We start from the raw sequence: 23,868 nt of genomic DNA, 5'->3' as shown, positions 1-23,868 counted from the left end.
CCCAAAGGATGGCAACTGAAACGCGATTTTTTTTCTTACAATTCAGAAAAATGTCAAAAAATTGAGCAGACATTTTGGGGAAGCGAGAAGGCGATCAAAAAATTCTGCGATGTTTTCATATAACTGCAAGGGGTAGAAAAAAACACCTCTTAAATCGTTTCGCGAAAAGTTTTTTACTTATGCATATAATACTTTTGAGAAATCAATTTTTGATAGCTTGATTCATTTTGAACAAATAAGATCTCTCGTCATTTCCTGCAAAGTGACAGTTTTTACCTAGTTGGCGTATATCATGCTGACATTATAGAGAAACACCACCAATTTTTTATTGCCTATAGAACAACTACAAAATTTGATTGATAGTTACTAAGGAGAAAATTAAACATTTATTTTCACATGCCATCTTCAGGGGGCTGCTCAAAAAAATATATTTGAAAGACCCACTGTTTTTCGACCATAAATTAACTAGTCATTTACAAATTGCATGAATATATTCATACAATGTTAGTTTTATATTTCATTAATATTCATATATTATATTATCCTGATTCTCCACAGGTACCGAAGTACGCCTCAGAAGCTCCGTAAGCTTGTACGAGTTCGGAGAATCAGTTTTGTTCTGGCTTACTGTGTCCTTACGCCACCTTAGGCGCAGCACTGTTAATTCGAACACAACAGTGAATGGTGGCTCGTACCCGTATGGACAAGAAAATTCCTTCTCTAGCCCAGGATCGAACTCAGTACCTTACGGTTGCGAAATACTGAGCCGACGCTTCTAACCACCAAGCTACGGACGCTGTGTTTAATGAAACAACTCTGAGTAAAAAGCATCAACGAAAAATGTATCCCTGTTGTCTATAGGTATGGTTTAAAAAATAAAATTTGTCGAATTAGTTTTATCCATTTTCTCACATTTGACATCAAGTATTTTTTGAACCATACACAACATGGATGCATAGTTTCCGAATTTCGATTTCAAATTTCCTCGGAGTTATTTTGTAAGAAATTGATGGAATCTGAAAAAAGGTTAGAAATAGTCTCTATGTACCATTAATTTCTAAGCCAGTCGACGAAAATGGTTGTTTACCATGATACCTTCCCATGCGTATGTTGGATAGTTTTTCCGATATCATATTTTGATATATGTACCCTAAAATATCATCAAATTGATTATTCACTTCAAGATTTTGCTCAACGAATTAGGTACAAAATGCAGGGATCCACTCACGTGATATACACAGTACCTACATAAATTCTGAAGGAACATACCGGGTTATTCAAAACTAAAATAAAATCTGGAAACTATTGATATTGCTAACTATTTATATGGCAAATATATGGTTTCGGGATATTGAAAACACAAAAATTGATAATAATGGTTATTTTGACAGTAGAAACAAGAAAATTTAGTTGTAGGGGTTTTTTCTTGAAAATAAGAATTCTTATATAACTCGTTTTACTGTAGATTATAGCCTTCTATAATTCCTTCTATAATCCCAAACAAGAGACCTATCCTGTCAGGTAAAAAATGTATTTTTGCTCAAAAACCTTCTTTTGGAGATTTTCGTTTCACATAATGGAATTGCAATTTATGCATCTTCGAATGGCGGACATAGATTTTGTATTTCCTATAGCGAGTAAGCTTCTGTCAAATAATATCACTCACTTCCCTGTTTTTAATCACAATACCAAACTTTACTTTCACACCATGGACTGTGTAGCGTTCAATTTCATTGCAGCACAAAATACTTCGTATAGTAATTTGGGTTGCCTACTGATTTCGAGTTCGACGAATTTAAATTATCTCGGGGAATGTTTATCGGTTTTTTTTTTTCCATATGTGCCAGATACGGTAATTTCCTTCAAGAAAGAATTTACTTTCGTACTTCGAAATTGGGAAAGTAGATATTTCGATTTATTCTGTGGAAATCCAAGAGTTTTGGGATAAAAATATTTTCCTGATTTCTTTCAATATTGTATTGCGAGTTGGTTATTTGATGAAGCAATATAATACCCAAATTTGGGGATCATTGGAGTGTATTGAAAGAGTATCTTTCTCCATTAGGCCACACAACATCAAAGTGAGTTTTTTTTCATACATTCGTTAATAGTTTATATCTTCATCTAGAACGATTAATATCGTACATCCCATTGTTCTAGGGCCTTTTTTTTTCCCGACTTTTTCTTCTTGAGTTTACGTTTGGAATATAACGTAAAATATAAGAGTGCTGTCGACAGAGAATTCAATTTACCTAAGATCCAAGAACATCAAGGATACTGAACGAGCGCTGCAGATTTTTGGTTTATGTTCAATTTTTGTCTTCACGAGTTTGGACTCACAGGATTGAGAATTGGTGACGTAGTTTTAATAATAGTTTCAATCCTGCTGTTCATCAAACTGGTATGTACAGATAATTTAGATTTCGATTGCTGGTACCAATCAAGAGTACCTTGTGACATAGGCACTTTTCTAGTGAAGTTGATTTTGGAGTTTTGACATTAATAAGTGAATATCTGAATATCTGAACCTATGGAGTAAATACACATATAAATGATCATTATTGTTTAAATACAAAATTTGTCAACTGATCTTGATCAAGTGAGGTGCACCTCCAATATTTTTTTGTGAAAGCTTTAATATTATTACGTTACTACTTAATGTTAGGCTCAAGATTTTGTTGGAAATTTCGCTAGAATTGTGCTCGAATTCGACGTTACATATTAAATTCTTTTCATATTCTCCAGGTTCTTCTCAATTCCTTTTAATTTTTTGTTTTTTATTACTTGTCACAATATACTTTTCCACCTTTGAAATATTCTGGTCGGTATTTACGTATTTAGCCGATGTGATATAGTTTTTCATTTTTGAAGAGTCACTTTATTCAAAATACGTTGGCGCCCTTTATAAAATCATTGTGAACCCACGCCGTCTACACTGACAGCTGACCGAGGAAAAACCCAAGTGAAACTCTTCTGTGTATTGGTTTTCTTTATTAATTTTTTTGAGCAAGAATGACGCCACAACTGGCAACTTAAAATATTCGTGTAAGGCAAGTTCAGCATAATAATCATACTTACAATCACGTGTAGTTTTTGGCAACTTCAGTATTTTCATTACGTTTCAAGTCACCCTGTTTATGCCAATTGTTCAGGAATAATTTACTATTATCAGTATTATTTTCAAAACTTATTGAAACATATATTTATTGGTAGTTTTTCCAACATTCATTTTGAATCGGTTTCAATATTTGTAAAAATAAAGTTATCGACGTGAAACATGTTCCGCCGGAGACAAAAAGAATGGTACGATCTGACCAGCCCGCTGGCACAAAAATCAACCGACCCACCGGGAATTTTCCCGGTTACCCGGCGGTCCAATCCGCCCCTGAACATAAATCTGTGAATATTTTGAAAATAACATTGAATTTTCCTTCAGATTGAATATAGGATTCCTAGAATAACTAGGCACTTATATTGACCATACTCTGCCCATAGGTTTCAACACTCGAAACGTCGTAAAACTTTTTTTTATGACATGTTTGGGAGTTTATCGCCATTTCGAATATTCTGAAGATATTGAAGTTTTCCTGAAGAAATTTGTCCAGAAGAATTATTCTGAGGAGTGTGACCCACTGGTTTCACCATTTTTTCCATGAAAATCACCGCAACTCATAAAGCAAGGTATGGTATTCTGCCTAATTCAATATAAAAAACTTGTGAGTATCTGAGTGGCATATAAATTTGGATTCATTATTATTTCAATAGGTATTTGGACAAACATACATATTTTCAATGTAAACACCAATAACGTACATACATGTAGAAAGATATTTTTATTACCCTTGATTAACTTTTGACGTTGTTGTTGCTGTTCTATTGTTGTTCCTATTGTTTGAATAATGAGAAACTGATAGAAAATGGGAAGGCTAGGGAGTTGTCAATTTAGACGGAAATTGAAAAAATACTTTAGTATTCAGTTCTTCAAAAATTTGTTGAAAAGTGTTGAAAAATAACATCAGTCGAGACGCGACCGTTATTTAGAAGAAGTAACGACGAATTTAATATCGAAGACGTAAGGTTGTATCAAAATTGTGTGTTGCCGATTAAAGAGTGAAACCAGTAAGAATAATATAATTAACCCTGTATACCCTAGACAATTATAAAAAACCTACTTACATGTTCCAGAAGTTTTCATAAAACATTTCTACAATATCAGAATCATAGCATTGGTAATTTGAACTCGTAAAATAGAATCTTTTGGTAGCTTTCTATAAAATTCAGTCTTTTTATCGTTCCACTGCAAAAGCAGCGGATAAGAGAGCAGTGAGTAATCAGTAATTGAAAGAGGTACTGATATTTTTCCTACTTGATTATTGGATATCAATAAAAAAAATCTACCCAAACTACTTACACAAATATAACACTTAACTAAGAACTATATTCAAAATAAGATCGTGTATAAAAGCATGTTAGGATTAATTACTACAGTCCCTGGCCAGTTTATTAGACGCACTGAGGATTTTTTTTATATTTACCGGTATTGCCCGAGAAAAAAGCAGAATATTTGAATTTCATTTCCACAGAATGTCAGTTTTATCTACGACTCTCATTAAATTGTTCTATTTGGCATTTATTTTTGATGTTGTAGTATTAGTACTCAAGTATGAATCAGTACTATGTCTTCCAGTGGACGTCTTGAATTCTGCAGGTTCGGACGTTATTTCGATAATCCGCATATAAAATCATCATCCTCGAATGCAGCAAACCGAACAATTCTGCATTGACAGTATGAAGCTCTCATAGCTACACAGGGTGGCTCAGCAAAATATTAGAATTTCATGTTTAATCATCGATAAATCAATATTTTTTATTGAATATGATATATTATATGTGAAAACCATTTACAGATGAAGTATATGTAACATAAACATTCAATTTAATAATTCAATATTGAGATTTTGCATCGAATCAATGCGTCTAATAATATGGCCAGGGACTGTATATCATTTCTTATATATTTTTTCTAAATCATTATATTCGCCCAACTGCCCATCATTTCTCCTACAGTAGGAAGTATATTGAATTATACCTGCGCTATCCACCGGAATCAAAAAATTGGCTATCCCTCTCAGAATATAAGTTTGGCTTCCAATTTCTAAGTCAAGTGACACTTGTAGTTGGGGAGCCGAAGAGGGAAATTCGGGATATACTCGAGCGTGTCAGATTAATATAAGGGGACATACCTTGGAACCTGTAGAGTACCTCTACGAAAAATTAGACCTGTATATAGGGGGAATTGTCAAGATGACTTCACCTTTGAAAAAAAATTTCACCTGAATAAACAATTAACAGGACAACTGGCGCGTATTTGTGGCTGTTCATCTTAATACATTGATATAATAATAATAATTGATAATAAATAATTGGTACCTTAAATCATTCACAATGTATAGGCAACTCAAATGAAGATTAGAAATATCAATTTTCGGGAACATATTCTACGATGACATTCATCGAGAATCCTGTAGTAAACTTTTCGCAATTAATTCACTCAAGCATGAAATTCTCAAATGCACCACTTTTTTGGGTCTCTCAATAGAAGGAAATTCTTTGTCATCCTCTTCATTCACAATCTTTCTGATTGTGGAAATATTCAGCTGAAATATAAGTCGTTTGGATTCAGATGAAACATTATATAAATTTTCTCACAATTGATATTTTCGCTTCTGTCTGACGTATTGTGGATTTTAGAATATTAAATGAGCGGACCTGAATTCTAAATAGTATATCCCGAAACCCTGTCTCTTTTTTCAATCACTTTCGGCATTTTCGTAATAAAAATTGATATTAGTTGTGGCAACGGTGTTGTGACAAACGAATAATCCACAACTGACTTTAATATTGTTTTCTGCCCATTTATGTCAAACAGTAAAAATTCTTCATTTGTATAAATAAGAACATTGAGTATTATCATTCAAACTGAAATGTGGCATAATGAAAAAATAAAATTTAATTTGAAGATGGACATTGGAAAAGCTAAAGAATAAGATAAAAGCAAGCTGCGATCTGAAGAAATAATATGTTCCCCTCTTACTTTGATCTCCTTTGGATTCAAGTCAAGTAGCTATTTTAGCCCTTCACATGAGGAATGAAAAGTGCAAAATGTGAATTTTTTTTCGATGAATCCGTTTCATAGGGACAATTTCTGGTGAATAAAAAGGTGATTTGGGTTAAATTAATATCAAAAACTGATAATTTCAATCAATTGTATTTTCTCTCAACAATAATGTGGACAATTTTTTCACATCCTCTTCAGACAAATATTTGCATATTTGCTTTAAACATAAATAAGGAATTCTACTATCGAACACTATATTCAGAACTCTACAGGCCTCCTCTTGAAATTTGACGATTTCAATGATTTTCGAAAATTTGTGTCGAATTTCATTCCAATAAAAAGTGGAAACCTCTTGTGAAAAAATGTTATTCCTGACACTAGCGTTTCTCAAGTAATTGATAACCTCACTCTTCTCGCAGCATAATATATGATGCAGTGTTACCCAGTGTGTTTCAACTATATTTATGGATTTCAGATACTCCAAATCTTCGTCGTAATAGCGATATATGATTTGTAGTTTCACATCGGAGGCAATTTTCCTAAAAATACTGTCTTCAACATTTTCCCCACGGTGTTTTCTCAGAGCGATGTGTTTAATGAAGGTGGGGATGATGGCCGTCATTGGATGATTTTCCACGAACAATTGCTCGAAAGCAGTCAATCCAATGTTGCTCCTCACGTCTATTGCCGCCCCCTCACGAAGAAGAAGATCGACCAAAACCGTCTTTCCTGTACGGGATGCTATTTGTAAGGGTGTCTCACCAATTGATGTATTCTTACGGTCGATATCAACACCTCTGTGTATGAATTTCCTCGCCAGAAACAGGACCTTTTCGATAGAGCATGTGCGAGATGCAGCAATGATGTGGAGGCAGTTGTTTCCTATTATATTTGTGGCATTTGGACCTAAACCGTAATCGAGCAGTTTTTCGATAAAATTCATATCTTGGGGTCTAAACTTCACCACTAAATGTAGTAAGGTATTTTGCAAACAGTCAACGGCATCTAGTTGAGCACCATATTTCAGTAACTCTTCCAAGCATTTGTCTTTGTTGGCCGCATAAACACACAAATGAATTGGTTTGTAACCGTAAAAATTGCCTTCTTGCTCTATATCAGCGCCATACATTACTAGGTGTTTAATTAATTTGTAATGTCCGCATAGCACTGCGTGGTGAAGACAAGCATAGCCAATAACATCGGTGCATTTCACATCCGCCCCCTCTTCCAATAACTTCAACATTGTATGTTCTTCTCCAGCAAAAATTGAAGCTCTGAAAGCGGAGTTAATCCTATCCTGGTTCTGCTTCAGTTTCTTCCTCGCATATAAGAGTAACACCTTCTGTGAGAAAAAAAATTAGGAATTAATTAATTGATGCAGTTGAAGTTCCAGAATTTTTTATCGCTTTCATAAGCCAATTTTTTCAGAGCCAATGTCAATTTTAAATGAAATATTGATGCAAACAATTCATGAAGCAGGTGAAGAATTTTGATTGCTCTAGTATTTTAGATGAGCGAATACCGTTACGGTTCTAGTTTCTTCCGAATTAATAAAATTTCAAATTATATATTTTGTAACAATATTAGTACACCGTTCAAGTTTTCAGTTAGAATACCAAGTATGGTTGTTACTCAAGAGGTGCGAATATTACAAGTTCAACATTTTTTCAATTTTAAAGAGACAGAATTTTGTAAAACATTGATGTAAGTTTCCTTAGAATTCAAAAATTGAAAAATTTCTTCGTAAAATAAATGATATACCTATGACAAATCAAATTGAATGTCAGATTCTGATTGAAGTTTGGAAAAAATAAATGATTGAAAGAATGTAACTTTTATATTCCTGTAGAATTTGATAAATTTAGGAATTTGCTTCGATTTGTGAAAAGTAGAATTGCAGATCATGGTAGAAAATGAGGGAATCAATTCCATTAACAATTGGTCGCGAATTATAACCGTAGACCCGCCATTGTCAGATCACGAGCAAATATTTATGGGAATTCTTGGAATTGGGACCTTACTGGCTTTGAAAGGGGCATTGGAATTGGGGCTAAACTGTAAAAATTTTTTTGGTAAATAAGATTTGTTGACATTATATGTGACTTTGTATTATATGTTTTTGAATAAATTGTAGACCTGAAGATGCAAAAGGCAACTTCTGCGAAATGTCGCCACGGCAGTTGTATAACCATTAATATTTTTTATTTAGTCCTATTTCCTGAAAGAATAGACCCGTTGAATTAATTATGGAGGACGAAAGTTCTGGTATAATTTAAATAAAAATAAATTCCTTGGACATATTTCCATTAGTTAACTATTCTTCCAAATATTGAGTTCAGTTATTTATTTCTTATATTCAATCCAATGTTACTGTATCGTTAAGCCTTTGATATTTCCTCGATGAATTTAGCATTCAAGTATTTATTCGTTCTATAGAAAATTGATTTCAATATTTCTCGCATATGAGTATCTCTTTCAACGTCAATTTTTTCTATTCTAAGCCAATATTACCCGTTACTCAAGGGAAATGAATCGAGGTATTAATTATTTTACACAAAGGTACTACACATACTGAATATGTATACAAACGGAATTTCAGAGATCGAAAAAAAGTACCTGAAGAAAACTATTATTAGATTCCATAAAAATATGCCGGTTAGCATATTTTGTAGCTTAATATTAGCGTTGAGTCAAAATTATTCGGACTTACCTTATTGACACATAGTATAACTATCAAAAACAGAATAAAGAAGAGTTCGACACTTAGGAACAACATTTTGAAAGCACCAATAACTTTAGACTTGTACTAAGCAGAGTGTCTTTCGCACTAATGAAACTCAAATCGCAGAATACTCAACTATTCATCAACCCGGTTAAGTGGTGAGAATTCTAGATGTTCTTCTTCTTTTCTGCATCTTTTTCTTCCGAACAATAATAATAAACTTCGGTTCGTTTCATGGAAATTGTCAACTATGACTCATTATAGACTGGGCTTCGAAATTTCAAATTATACCTGAGCAAGCGTACCCTCATAAGATGAAGTCATTCGGTTGGTGATATTCAGTTTTATAGGCATATCCTTCAGGCTAATCTACAGCCCCTTTTTATTCAAATTTGATAGGGAAAAAATTGAGAGAAAAATCATATTTCTGAACTTTTTGAAGCTGCGAATCATGAATCCTGGAACGCCTATTTATTTCCGAATATTGGATAGATGAACTTGTCCCAATAATTCGTTAGATTCGAGTAGATAATGAAGATTTTTAATTTTATTACTACACACACCGGCAAATTTAAATGAACGGAGATGAATTGTATTATTCTTTCTCATAACTTTTTTGCGGCACAATTTAAAAGAATCATTAAACGGATAGATAGAATTCGAAAATTACAGTGAGATACTTCAATATTATTCATTAGTATAGACATAAATGTAGTAAAGGAGGGTGAATGGTTCTCAAAAGAATAAGAACAAGATGTGGACATGGAACCTATTTGATTTCTCTTTCGCTTCTCTTGCGAAAGGGAAAATAAATTGAGTCTAATCCTGACCGTTTCTGAGAAAATCAGAAATCAGAAGAATATAATATAGTTAGGGAATTAAGAAAATGTTTCTAGACAAATTATGGAAGTTAGGTATAACAAGAGGCAAATTGAAGCAAACATTCAATCTGACAAACATTGTTTTCTCTAAAAGCAGACACACTCTTCAAAATTTGCCGAAATCTGATAATTTTTCGTAATTATGACATCCTGTATCTCAGAAATAAACCGAGCAAAAAAAATTTATAAAATCCATTTGTAACATCTACCGTTTGTTATACCTACTCTGATACACCGTGTATATTAGGTTTTTTTCTCCTCTCGCTACTTTGAAGATCGCACATATTTGGGAATTCCGCCGAAGTAGAAACTTTTCCATCAGAAAATAAAAAGACATATATGATAAAATATAGATCATACAAAAATGAAAAATATGAAAAATAAAAGTGTCGAAATACAATTTTTGTTTTTGACTTTTTGATTCTGAAATATTTATATCGCTTCAGCTGGTCGTGAATACGTCATTACATTGCCAATATGTGACAATAAGGAAAAAATTCTTGACATAGTTCTTCTAGGAGAGTATGCAGTTTGTATGGGGCACATAAAAATTGTAGATTCTTTAAAAGAAAGGAGCATGTCTATTCGTGAACCTTATCGTTCAGTATTTTCTTACCGAATACCTTGTGTTATTGGGATCAACATCATAAAATTTTAGGAAAAATATTTCTTCATGATTCTAGGAAAGGTTAGTCCATTCCAGGAATAATTTGATAGGTATAATGGGATTTTGGGGTACGCTCTCACTTTACAAAGTGTTGCTGTGCAAATTGATTTCTGAAAGGTTAAGTACGGTATAATTTAACGGTGAAGTGAGAGAATACCAGGTAAGTTCAGACATTCATAATTTCACAGTTAATTCATCTGGAATATTCTCATAAATATTGGTTTTTTAGAAAGTAAAAAACGATCTCAAACAGCGGCAGATACTTATACTTCATACGAAATTTGTTCATTTGGATTTAATTGTAGTTTTTCTTTGAAAATACAATAATATTAAAAACACCTAGATCTGGCAGGCACATATTGATGCCCCAACTCATAATTTCATGAGTGTGGGGGTAGTTATGTTTAAGGTTGACAGCCGTCTCCATGAGTTGATTCTACAACTAAATTTCCATATTTCTTATTTATCATATAATAATAATAATAATAAACTTTATTCACAAAAACTCATCGTTACATCATTCACAATGAAAATGGGAAATGTCAAAAACAGAAAATACACAAAAGTGATTATGCTTAAGTTTGACTCATTCCTGACAAAAAATCAAGTATGGTGTAGGGTTCCTGCTGTATTAAGAGTTCATGAATCTCTCTGCGAATTTTTTTGAATTTATCAATCTCCCTTATGCGTCTTTGCAGTGCGTTGTACAGTTTGATACACATATAAGTACAAGATTTTTCGGTGGAAGAGAGGTTATGCTGAGGATAAATGAAGTAGTCGTTCCTTGTGTTATATGAACGGGTCTTTTCGAACTTTGTGAAGTATTGAGGCTGTTTATACACAAATTGTAGGCATTTAAATATATAAAGGGCAGGTAAAGTAAGTATATTGTTTTTTTTTAATGCACCTCTACAGGTCTCCCTATACTTCATCTTGAATATACTTCTAATGGCGAATTTCTGTATTCTGAATAAGTAAAGCGTGTGGGCTATTTCACCAGAACATCACGCCATAACTTAAAAGGGACTGGAAGTTGGAAAAATATACTGCCATAAAAAATTCGACAGTAAACTCAGTGCGCAGTACACGCAGTGTGTATACTACCTTGTTCAGTTTTCCCTGAAGTTCACGAATGTGTTCGGCCCACTCAAGGTGTTTGTCGATGGTTACACCAAGGAATTTGGTATGATCTTTCAGCTCAACTGGCTTACCATTGAGAGTAATCGATAAGTTTTCGGATTTTCTTAGTTTGTGAGAAAAAAGGACCAACTCGGTTTTGTTATCATTGAGGATAAGATTATGCGGCAGACACCATCGCTCAATTGACTCGGATGTGGCATTTAGAAGTTCCTGTAGGGCCGCCAGAATTTTCTGGCGAAGTATGATATTGGTGTCATCCGCGTAATTAAAGAAGAAATCATACAATCGAGGAATTCTTCTTCTTCTTCTTCTTCTTCTTCTTCAACCTGCATTCGTCCACTCCTGGACATAGGTCTCTTTCAACCGCTTCCATGTCTCCCTATCGTGTACCACTTGTATCCACCTCTTACCAGCCATCCTCTTAATATCATCCACCCACCGAGGAATTACTTCTGGCATATCATTCACATAAATAAGGTAAAATAATGGACCTAGATACTGCCCTTAATCACACCTCTTATTATTTCCGTTATGGTGGATCTATAGTCGATTCCATTTACGTTCAACTCAACATATTGAAAGCGTCCTCGCAAATAACTTTTAATTAAATCCAGCTGTCCATCTCTAATGCCATAGATTTCGAGCTTCGTTATGAGTACCTCATGAATAACCGAGTCAAAAGCCTTGTAGAAGTCAATGAAATACCCCAACAATATATCATCTCCCTCCAAACCCTCAGTCAATGTCTCAATGAGTTTGTAAATGGCCGTTTCAGTGCTTTTACCGGGAATGAAACCGTGTTGCTGACTATTGAACACACCAAACTTCCTGAAGAAACTATATAGTCTATTGTATAGAACTTTTTCGAATATTTTCGAGAAAGTGTCAAGTAAACTAATTGGTCTATAATTCCGTAGATCAGTAGGATCATTCTTTTTGAAAGTTGGTTTTATAACAGTTGTTTTGAGTTTTTCAGGAAAAATTCCATATTTAAAACTATTATTAATAATATATGCAAGAGGCTGAACTATGTTGTTTATTGTTTTTTTTATGACATTTATTGGTATTCCGTCTTGGCCTGTACTTTTTTTATTGCTTAGTATTTTTACAACTTGATGAATTTCAGATTCAGTTACGTCGAACATGTAGAATGAATTTTCCACGCGCTTCACAAAATTAACATGTGATGGAGAATGCAAGTGAGAATGTGATTCAGGACCTCGAAACACAAGAAATTGTTTACAACTTCTTGTGGAGACCTAGCTTATCAAGTTGATTTATGCTAGTGTTTCTACCAGTTTTGTTATTGATGAGTGACCAAATTGTTTAATTTTTATTTGCCGAGTTGTTGAATTTTTCAAAGTAAAAATCCTGTTTCGCTTTTTGATTGTTGCATCATATGTTAACTTAAGTTTCTTATAAGCTGGTTCCAGTTCCGTATTATTGCTTGAAATTACATAAAAAATATCTAATATACTTTTAAGCCTTTTGATTTCTGGATTATTCAATGGTGCATTTTTAGGTGTTAATTTGATCACTTTCGTTGGAAAATAAATCTGAAACATATCTTTATATAAAGCTATGAATTGGTATCATTGAGAATTTACATCTTCTGGAGGTATACTATATACAAACTCCCAGTTAAGTTCTGACAAATATTCATTGAACATTGTAAGGCCTACCTCATTTATTGTACGTACAGTTGTTGATTTGTATGACTTCTGCGAACTAACAAGCTCGAAGGATACAATTTGTGCCAAATGATCTGAAAGGTGTGGTTGTTCTGTATAGGCTGATTGTACATTGTCGAGATGTGTAATTATATTGTCGATACATGCTGTTTTTCGTGTTGGAGTGCTGATGAGCAATTAATCATTGACTGATTCGATGATATGTGAGAATTTATATTTGTTGGAATCTTTAGATGATGGTTCAGTGTGAATATTAAAATAGCCTGCTATCAGGTAGTCCACGTTCATATCAGATAACAATTGTACAAGGATTATCAACTTCTCGAAGAAGAGATTTAATCACTTTTTGAAGCATTGGAGGATCTATACACTGAAGCAATGATAATTTTTTTGTTTACTAATTCCATTGATATGGCCGCGCATTCGAAAGAATATATTTTTGCTTTTCACCAAGAAATCCGGTTTTTATGCAATCCATAATCTTTCCGTTTTTTTTCGACCTTACGTCATTAAAATGGGCATAACTCCCCAACCTAGGATATTGAACATAAACAGAAGCAGATATGGGCTACATCGAACCGGCCCGGGAATTTTCTTCCAGACCGGCACACTTAGAACGAAAAAAGTAGTTTTGGTGAGGGTTCAGTGGAGTAGCTAGCATGAAGTGCTATGAAAAAGACGTTTTAATGAACATCCCCAAAGAATGGCAACTGAAACGCGATTTTTTTTCTTACAATTCAGAAAAATGTCAAAAAATTGAGCAGACATTTTGGGGAAGCGAGAAGGCGATCAAAAAATTCTGCGATATTTTCATATAATTGCAAGGGGTAGAAAAAAACACCTCTTAAATCGTTTCGCGAAAAGTTTTTTACTTATGCATATAATACTTTTGAGAAATCAATTTTTGATAGCTTGATTTATTTTGAACAAATAAGATCTCTCGTCATTTCCTGCAAAGTGACAGTTTTTACCTAGTTGGCGTATATCATGCTGACATTATAGAGAAACACCACCAATTTTTTATTGCCTATAGAACAACTACAAAATTTGATTGATGGTTACTAAGGAGATAATTAAACATTTATTTTCACATGCCATCTTCAGGGGGCTGCTCGAAAAAAAATATTTAAAAGACCCACTGTTTTTCGACCATAAATTAACTACTCATTAACAAATTGCATGAATATATTCATACAATGTTAGTTTTATATTTATATTTCATTAATATTCATATATTATATTATCCTGATTCTCCATAGGTACCGAAGTACGCCTCAGAAGCTCCGTAAGCTTGTACGAGTTCGGAGAATCAGTTTTGTTCTGGCTTACTGTGTCCTTACGCCACCTTAGGCGCAGCACTGTTAATTCGAACACAACAGTGAATGGTGGCCCGTACCCGTATGGACAAGAAAATTCCTTCTCTAGCCCGGGATCGAACTCAGTACCTTACGGTTGCGAAATACTGAGCCGACGCTTCTAACCACCAAGCTACTCACGCTATGTTTAATGAAACAACTCTGAGTAAAAAGCATCAACGAAAAATGTATCCATGTTGTCTATAAGTATGGTTTAAAAAATAAAATTTGTCGAATTAGTTTTATCCATTTTCTCACATTTGACATCAAGTATTTTTTGAACCATACACAACATGGATGCATAGTTTCCGAATTTCGATTTCAAATTTCCTCGGGGTTATTTTATTTATTCATTTATTTATTTATTTATCAACTCAGGAATACACACAGGTGATTTCCACACCCAAAAAGATATTCACAAAATATTATAGAAAAGTGAACAATTTGTGAATTGAATTGCATTTGGTACAATCAAAAATCAGCACATATGAGGCTTAACCTAGTAATAAAAAAAAAAAAATCCAAGAAATGATATCCCAATAAAACAAAATATTAGGTGTCAAAAAGAAAAGTCAAAGTTCTTCGAAATATTTTCTCAACATTTTCCGCTTGACCGCCGTCGAACCGTCGAAAAATATGTCACATATCTCAGCAAACATGCAAGTTTCCTTTTGCATACGATACAAAGGAGAGTTTTGAGCAGAAACAGTATTTCTCCTAGGGAGGCAAAAGATGTCATGTTTCCTCAGTGATCTACTCGGGGTATAAAAGGTAATACAGTCTTGAAGGAATTCTGACTCCAATGAGCCATTCAAAAGTTTTTGGAGCATCAGTACATTATTTATAGTTCTACGATATTCTAAACTGACCACATTAAAATGTTTTTGCCTTAATGAATAATTTTCAGCATTACCTCTCTGGGTCAAGAGACCGGACTTGTAACTGAGAAATCTCAGGAATTTTTTCTGAACATTTTCGAGCCTCGAAATATGGACATTGTAATGAGGACTCCATACAGAAGTTGCAAAATTTAGTCTACTGAATATGAAAGCATAATAAACAGCTAATAATGAATGTATATTTTTGAAGTCTCTGCATTGTCTTGTAATGAAGCCAAGCATCCTATTGCTGTTGTTGACCACAGACTTGAAATGATGACGGAAAGTTAGTTTGGAGTCGAGAACCACTCCCAGGTCTCTGACTATTTCTGTTCTAGAAAGAGTCGTATTGTCGATAGAATAATCAAAAAGAAAAGGACGATTACTTCCAGTGAAAGAGACCACTGAGCATTTAGAAATATTGAGAACTAAGCCTTTATTTCTGCAGTACCCACAGAATTCAGTCAGCTCTCCCTGCATAGCAATGCAGTCATGGATGCTGCGAACCACAATAAAAATTTTCAAATCGTCCGCAAATAGCAGAAATCTGCATTTCTTGAAACATTTCCCTATTCCATTGGTAAACACCAAAAAAAGCAGCGGACCCAAATGAGACCCCTGAGGCACACCCGACGCAGAAACAAAGCATTCGGAACGAAAACCCTGAACCGCAACAAACTGACTTCTGTTCTCCAAATAGGACTTAAACCACCGCAGCAAAGCACCGTGATCCCCGACCTCAGCAAGCCCAGACAAAAGACTGGATATGTCAACTTTGTCAAAAGCCTTGCTGAAATCAGTATACACTGCATCAACCTGCTCCCGCTCGTCAAGCTTATCGGTCAGATACTCGACAAAACTCAACAAGTTAGTCTCAACCGATCTCCCCTTAAAAAATCCGCATTGTTCAGGAATAATCTGAGTCTTTACTAAGTGAAAAAGATGTGGGTAGACCAAGGACTCAAAGATTTTTTCGAACACACAAAGCTTGCTTATTGGTCTATGGTTACTAATCGACGCCCTGTTACCACCCTTGTGTATGGGAATGATGCAGCCCAATTTCCAGTAGGTTGGAAAGACACCAGTAGCCAGAGATTTATTAAAAATGATTTTTTGTAAGAAATTGATGGAATCTGAAAAAAGGTTAGAAATAGTCTCTATGTACCATTAATTTCTAAGCCAGTCGACGAAAATGGTTGTTTACCATGATACCTTCCCATGCGTATGTTGGATAGTTTTTCCGATATCATATTTTGATATATGTACCCTAAAATATCATCAAATTGATTATTCACTTCAAGATTTTGCTCAACGAATTAGGTACAAAATCCAGGGATCCACTCACGTGATATACACAGTACCTACATAAATTCTGAAGGAACATACCGGGTTATTCAAAACTAAAATAAAATCTGGAAACTATTGATATTGCTAACTAATTATATGGCAAATATATGGTTTCGGGATATTGAAAACACAAAAATTGATAATAATGGTTATTTTGACAGTAGAAACAAGAAAATTTAGTTGTAGGAGTTTTTTCTTGAAAATAAGAATTCTTATATAATTCGTTTTACTGTAGATTATAGAAGGCGCTAGATCCCAAAAAAGAGACCTATCCTGTCAGGTAAAAGATGTATTTTTGCTCAAAAACCTTCTTTTGGAGATTTTCGTTTCACATAATGGAATTGCAATTTATGCATCTTCAAATGGCGGACATAGATTTTGTATTTCCTATAGCGAGTAAGCTTCTGTCAAATAATATCACTCACTTCCCTGTTTTTAATCACAATACCAAACTTTACTTTCACACCATGGACTGGGCAACTTAAAATATTCGTATAAGGCAAGTTCAGCATAATAATCATACTTACAATCACGTGTAGTTTTTTGCAACTTCAGTATTTTCATTACGTTTCAATTCACCTTGTTTATGCCAATTGTTCAATAATAATTTACTATTATCAGTATTATTTTCAAAACTTATTGAAACATATATTTGTTGGTAGTTTTCCCAACATTCATTTTGAATCGGTTTCAATATTTGTAAAAATAAAGTTATCGACGTGAAACATGTTTCGCCGGAGACAAAAACGAATGGTACGATCTGACCAGCCCGCTGGCACAAAAATCAACCGAACCACCGGGAATTTTCCCGGTTACCCGGCGGTCCAATCCGCCCCTGAACATAAATCTGTTAATATTTTGAAAATAACATTTGAATTTTCCTTCAGATTGAATATAGGATTCCTAGAATAACTAGGCACTTATATTGACCATACTCTGCCCATAGGTTTTAACAATCGAAACGTCGTAAAACTTTTTTTTTATGACATGTTTGGGAGTTTATTGCCATTTCGAATATTCTGAAGATATTGAAGTTCTCCTGAAGAAATTTGTCCAGAAGAATTATTCAAAGGAGTGTGACCCACTGGTTTCACCATTTTTTCCATGAAAATCACCGCAACTCATAAAGCAAGGTATATAAAAAAATTGTGAGTATCTGAGTAGCATATAAATTTGGATTCATTATTAATTCAATAGGTATTAGGACAAACATACATATTTTCAATGTAAACACCAATAAGGTACATACATGTAGGAAGATATTTTTATTACCCTTGATTAACTTTTGACGTTGTTGTTGCTGTTCTATTGTTGTTCCTATTGTTTGAATAATGAGAAACTGATAGAAAATGGGAAGGCTAGGGAGTTGTCAATTCAGACGGAAATTGAAAAAATATTTTAGTATTCAGTTCTTCAAAAATTTGTTGAAAAGTGTTGAAAAATAACATCAGTCGAGACGCGACCGTTATTTAGAAGAAGTAACGACGAACTTAATATCGAAGACACACAAAATTGTGTGTTGCCGATTAAAGAGTGAAACCAGTAAAAATAATATAATTAACCCTGTATACCCTGGAAATTATAAAAAACCTACTTACATGTTCCAGAAGTTTTCATAAAACATTTCTACAATATCAGAATCATAGCATTGGTAATTTGAACTCGTAAAATAGAATCTTTTGGTAGCTTTCTATAAAATTCAGTCTTTTTATCGTTCCACTGCAAAAGCAGCGGATAAGAGAGCAGTGAGTAATCAGTAATTGAAAGAGGTACTGATATTTTTCGTACTTGATTATTGGATATCAATAAAAAAAATCTACCCAAACTACTTAAACAAATATAACACTCAACTAAGAACTATATTCAAAATAAGATCGTGTATAAAAGCATGTTAGGATTAATTACTATATCATTTCTTATATATTTTTTCTAAATCATTATATTCTCCCAACTGCCCATCATTTCTCCTACAGTAGGAAGTATATTGAATTATACCTGCGCTATCCACCGGACTCCAAAAATTGGCTATCCCTCTCAGAATATAAGTTTGGCTTCCAATTTCTAAGTCAAGTGACACTTGTAGTTGGGGAGCCGAAGAGGGAAATTCGGGATATACTCGAGCGTGTCAGATTAATATAAGGGGACATACCTTGGAACCTGTAGAGTACCTCTACTAAAAATTAGACCTGTATATAGGGGAATTGTCAAGATGACTTCACCTTTGAAAAAAAATTTCACCTGAATAAACAATTAACAGGACAACTGGCGCGTATTTGTGGCTGTTCATCTTAATACATTGATATAATAATGATAATTGATAATTGGTACCTTAAAACATTGACAATGTATAGGCAACTCAAATGAAGATTAGAAAAATCAATTTTCGGGAACATATTCTACGATGACATTCATCGAGAATCCTGTAGTAAACTTTTCGCAATTAATTCACTCAAGCATAAAATTCTCAAATGTACCACTTTTTTGGGTCTCCCGAAAGAAGGAAATTCTTTGTCATCCTCTTCATTCACAATCTTTCTGATTGTGGAAATATTCAGCTGAAATATAAGTCGTTTGGATTCAGATGAAACATTATATAAATTTTCTCACAATTGATATTTTCGCTTCTGTCTGACGTATTGTGGATTTTAGAATATTAAATGAGCGGACCTGAATTCTAAATAGTATATCCCGAAACCCTGTCTCTTTTTTCAATCACTTTCGGCATTTTCGTAATAAAAATTGATATTAGTTGTGGCAACGGTGTTGTGACAAACGAATAATCCACAACTGACTTTAATATTGTTTTCTGCCCATTTATGTCAAACAGTAAAAATTCTTCATTTGTATAAATAAGAACATTGAGTATTATCATTCAAACTGAAATGTGGCATAATGAAAAAATAAAATTTAATTTGAAGATGGACATTGAAAAAGCTATAGAATAAGATAAAAGCAAGCTGCGATCTGAAGAAATAATATGTTCCCCTCTTACTTTGATCTCCTTTGGATTTAAGTCAAGTAGCTATTTTAGCCCTTCACATGAGGAATGAAGAGCGCAAAATGTGAATTTTTTTCGATGAATCCGTTTCATAGGGACAATTTCTGGTGAATAAAAAAGTGATTTGTGTTGAATTAATATCAAAAACTGATAATTTCAATCAATTGTATTTTCTCTCAACAATAATGTGGACAATTTTTTCACATCCTCTTCCGACAAATATTTGCATATTTGCTTCAAACATAAATAAGGAATTCTACTATCGAACACTATATTCAGAACTCTACAGGCCTCCTCTTGAAATTTGACGATTTCAATGATTTTCGAGAATTTGTGTCGAATTTCATTCCAATAAAAAGTGGAAACCTCTTGTGAAAAAATGTTATTCCTGACACTAGCGTTTCTCAAGTAATTGATAACCTCACTCTTCTCGCAGCATAATATATGATGCAGTGTTACCCAGTGTGTTTCAACTATATTTATGGATTTCAGATACTCCAAATCTTCGTCGTAATAGCGATATATGATTTGTAGTTTCACATCGGAGGCAATTTTCCTAAAAATACTGTCTACAACATTTTCCCCACGGTGTTTTCTCAGAGCGATGTGTTTAATGAAGGTGGTGATGATGGCCGTCATTGGATGATTTTCCACGAACAATTGCTCGAAAGCAGTCAATCCAATGTTGCTCCTCACGTCTATTGCCGCCCCCTCACGAAGAAGAAGATCGACCAAAACCGTCTTTCCTGTACGGGATGCTATTTGTAAGGGTGTCTCACCAATTGATGTATTCTTACGGTCGATATCAACACCTCTGTGTATGAATTTCCTCGCCAGAAACAGGACCTTTTCGATAGAGCATGTGCGAGATGCAGCAATGATGTGGAGGCAGTTGTTTCCTATTATATTTGTGGCATTTGGACCTAAACCGTAATCGAGCAGTTTTTCGATAAAATTCATATCTTGGGGTCTAAACTTCACCACTAAATGTAGTAAGGTATTTTGCAAACAGTCAACGGCATCTAGTTGAGCACCATATTTCAGTAACTCTTCCAAGCATTTGTCTTTGTTGGCCGGATAAACACACAAATGAATTGGTTTGTAACCGTAAAAATTGCCTTCTTGCTCTATATCAGCGCCATACATTACTAGGTGTTTAATTAATTTGTAATGTCCGCATAGCACTGCGTGGTGTAGACAAGCATAGCCAATAACGTCGGTGCATTTCACATCCGCCCCCTCTTCCAATAACTTCAACATTGTATGTTCTTCTCCAGCAAAAATTGAAGCTCTGAAAGCGGAGTTAATCCTATCCTGGTTCTGCTTCAGTTTCTTCCTCGCATATAAGAGTAACACCTTCTGTGAGAAAAAAAATTAGGAATTAATTAATTGATGCAGTTGAAGTTCCAGAATTTTTTATCGCTTTCATAAGCCAATTTTTTCAGAGCCAATGTCAATTCGAAATGAAATATTGATGCAAACAATTCATGAAGCAGGTGAAGAATTTTGATTGCTCTAGTATTTTAGATGAGCGAATACCGTTACGGTTCTAGTTTCTTCCGAATTAATAAAATTTCAAATTATATACTTTGTAACAATATTAGTACACCGTTCAAGTTTTCAGTTAGAATACCAAGTATGGTTGTTACTCAAGAGGTGCGAATATTACAAGTTCAACATTTTTTCAATTTTAAGAGACAGAATTTTGTAAAACATTGATGTAAGTTTCTTTAGAATTCAAAAAGTTAAAAATTTCTTCGTAAAATAAATGATATACCTATGACAAATTAAATTGGATGTCAGATTCTGATTGAAGTTTGGAAAAAATAAATGATTGAAAGAATGTAATTTTTATATTCCTGTAGAATTTGATGAATTAAGGAATTTGCTTCGATTTGTGAAAAGTAGAATTGCAGATCATGGTAGAAAATGAGGGAATCAATTCCATTAACAATTGGTCGCGAATTATAACCGTAGACCCGCCCTTGTCAGATCACGAGCAAATATTTATGGGAATTCTTGGAATTGGGACCTTACTGGCTTTGAAAGGGGCATTGGAATTGGGGCTAAACTGTAAAAATTTTTTTGGTAAATAAGATTTGTTGACATTATATGTGACTTTGTATTATATGTTTTTGAATAAATTGTAGACCTGAAGATGCAAAAGGCAACTTCTGCGAAATGTCGCCACGGCAGTTGTATAACCATTAATATTTTTTATTTAGTCCTATTTCCTGAAAGAATAGACCCGTTGAATTAATTATGGAGGACGAAAGTTCTGGTATAATTTAAATAAAAATAAATTCCTTGGACATATTTCCATTAGTTAACTATTCTTCCAAATATTGAGTTCAGTTATTTATTTCTTATATTCAACCCAATGTTACTGTATCGTTAATCCTTTGATATTTCCTCAATGAATTTAGCATTCAAGTATTTATTCGTTCTATAGAAAATTGATTTCAATATTTCTCGCATATGAGTATCTCTTTCAACGTCAATTTTTTCTATTCTAAGCCAATATTACCCGTTACTCAAGGGAAATGAATCGAGGTATTAATTATTTCACACAAAGGTACTACACATACTGAATATGTATACAAACGGAATTTCAGAGATCGAAAAAAAGTACCTGAAGAAAACTATTATTAGATTCCATAAAAATATGCCGGTTAGCATATTTTGTAGCTTAATATTAGCGTTGAGTCAAAATTATTCGGACTTACCTTATTGACTTATAGTATAACTATCAAAAACAGAATAAAGAAGAGTTCGACACTTAGGAACAACATTTTGAAAGCACCAATAACTTTAGACTTGTACTAAGCAGAGTGTCTTTCGCACTAATGAAACTCAAATCGCAGAATACTTAACTATTCATCAACCCGGTTAAGTGGTGAGAATTCTAGATGTTCTTCTTCTTTTCTGCATCTTTTTCTTCCGAACAATAATAATAAACTTCGGTTCGTTTCATGGAAATTGTCAACTATGACTCATTATAGACTGGGCTTCGAAATTTCAAATTATACCTGAGCAAGCGTACCCTCATAAGATGAAGTCATTCGGTTGGTGATATTCAGTTTTATAGGCATATCCTTCAGGCTAATCTACAGCCCCTTTTTATTCAAATTTGATAGGGAAAAAATTGAGAGAAAAATCATATCTCTGAACTTTTTGAAGCTGCGAATCATGAATCCTGGAACGCCTATTTATTTCCGAATATTGGATAGATGAACTTGTCCCAATAATTCGTTAGATTCGAGTAGATAATGAAGATTTTTAATTTTATTACTACACACACCGGCAAATTTAAATGAACGGAGATGAATTGTATTATTTTTTCTCATAACTTTTTTGCGGCACAATTTAAAAGAATCATTCAACGGATAGATAGAATTCGAAAATTACAGTGAGATACTTCAATATTATTCATTAGTATAGACATAAATGTAGTAAAGGAGGGTGAATGGTTCTCAAAAGAATAAGAACAAGATGTGGACATGGAACCTATTTGATTTCTCTTTCGCTTCTCTTGCGAAAGGGAAAATAAATTGAGTCTAATCCTGACCGTTTCTGAGAAAATCAGAAATCAGAAGAATATAATATAGTAAGGGAATTAAGAAAATGTTTCTAGACAAATTATGGAAGTTAGGTATAACAAGAGGCAAATTGAAGCAAATATTCAATCTGACAAACATTGTTTTCTCTAAAAGCAGACACACTCTTCAAATTCTGCCGAAATCTGATAATTTCTCGTAATTATGACATCCTGTATCTCAGAAATAAACCGAGCAAAAAAAATTTATAAAATCCATTTGTAACATCTACCGTTTGTTATACCTACTCTGATACACCGTGTATATTAGGTTTTTCTCCTCTCGGTACTTTGAAGATCGCACATATTTGGGAATTCCGCCGAAGTAGAAACTTTTCCATCGGAAAATAAAAAGACATATATGATAAAATATAGATCATACAAAAATGAAAAATATGAAAAATAAAAGTGTCGAAATACAATTTTTGTTTTTGACTTTTTGATTCTGTAATATTTATATCGCTTTAGCTGGTCGT

The 23,868-nt window shown here is 33.7% G+C and overlaps 2 protein-coding genes and 1 long non-coding RNA gene across 4 annotated transcripts; 1 reads left to right on the top strand and 2 right to left on the bottom strand.

Moving 5' to 3' along the window:
* Positions 1–1,378: 1,378 nt before the first annotated feature.
* Positions 1,379–6,720, top strand: LOC123316987. 2 transcript variants are annotated; one of them, XR_006538125.1, is made up of 3 exons: positions 1,379–2,401; positions 3,437–3,681; positions 6,594–6,720. It is a non-coding gene; the product is annotated as an uncharacterized LOC123316987 (long non-coding RNA). The 2 variants fall into 2 exon arrangements; XR_006538124.1 differs by lacking the exon at positions 6,594–6,720 and having other exon boundaries at positions 1,398–2,081; positions 2,161–2,401; positions 3,437–3,800.
* LOC123316982 (ankyrin repeat and protein kinase domain-containing protein 1-like) lies at positions 5,798–9,257 on the bottom strand. The gene is made up of 2 exons (XM_044903313.1): positions 8,829–9,257; positions 5,798–7,460 (listed from the first exon to the last, which is right to left on the bottom strand). Exons 1-2 carry the CDS (start codon positions 8,892–8,894, stop codon positions 6,258–6,260), a joined length of 1,269 nt encoding a protein of 422 aa, XP_044759248.1. The 5' UTR covers positions 8,895–9,257; the 3' UTR covers positions 5,798–6,257.
* A 7,352-nt stretch (positions 9,258–16,609) lies between these two features.
* Positions 16,610–21,057, bottom strand: LOC123317741 (serine/threonine-protein phosphatase 6 regulatory ankyrin repeat subunit B-like). Its single transcript, XM_044904351.1, has 2 exons — positions 20,223–21,057; positions 16,610–16,719 (listed from the first exon to the last, which is right to left on the bottom strand). The coding sequence occupies exons 1-2, from the start codon at positions 21,055–21,057 to the stop codon at positions 16,610–16,612; spliced, it is 945 nt and encodes a 314-aa protein (XP_044760286.1).
* Between the last annotated feature and the right edge of the window lie 2,811 nt (positions 21,058–23,868).

Source organism: Coccinella septempunctata, chromosome 7 (assembly GCF_907165205.1).
Source record: "Coccinella septempunctata chromosome 7, icCocSept1.1, whole genome shotgun sequence".
In the NCBI taxonomy this organism is placed as follows: Eukaryota; Metazoa; Arthropoda; class Insecta; order Coleoptera; family Coccinellidae; genus Coccinella; species Coccinella septempunctata.
Note: the sequence above shows the minus strand (reverse complement) of the source record. Positions and strands in the feature narration are given on the sequence as shown.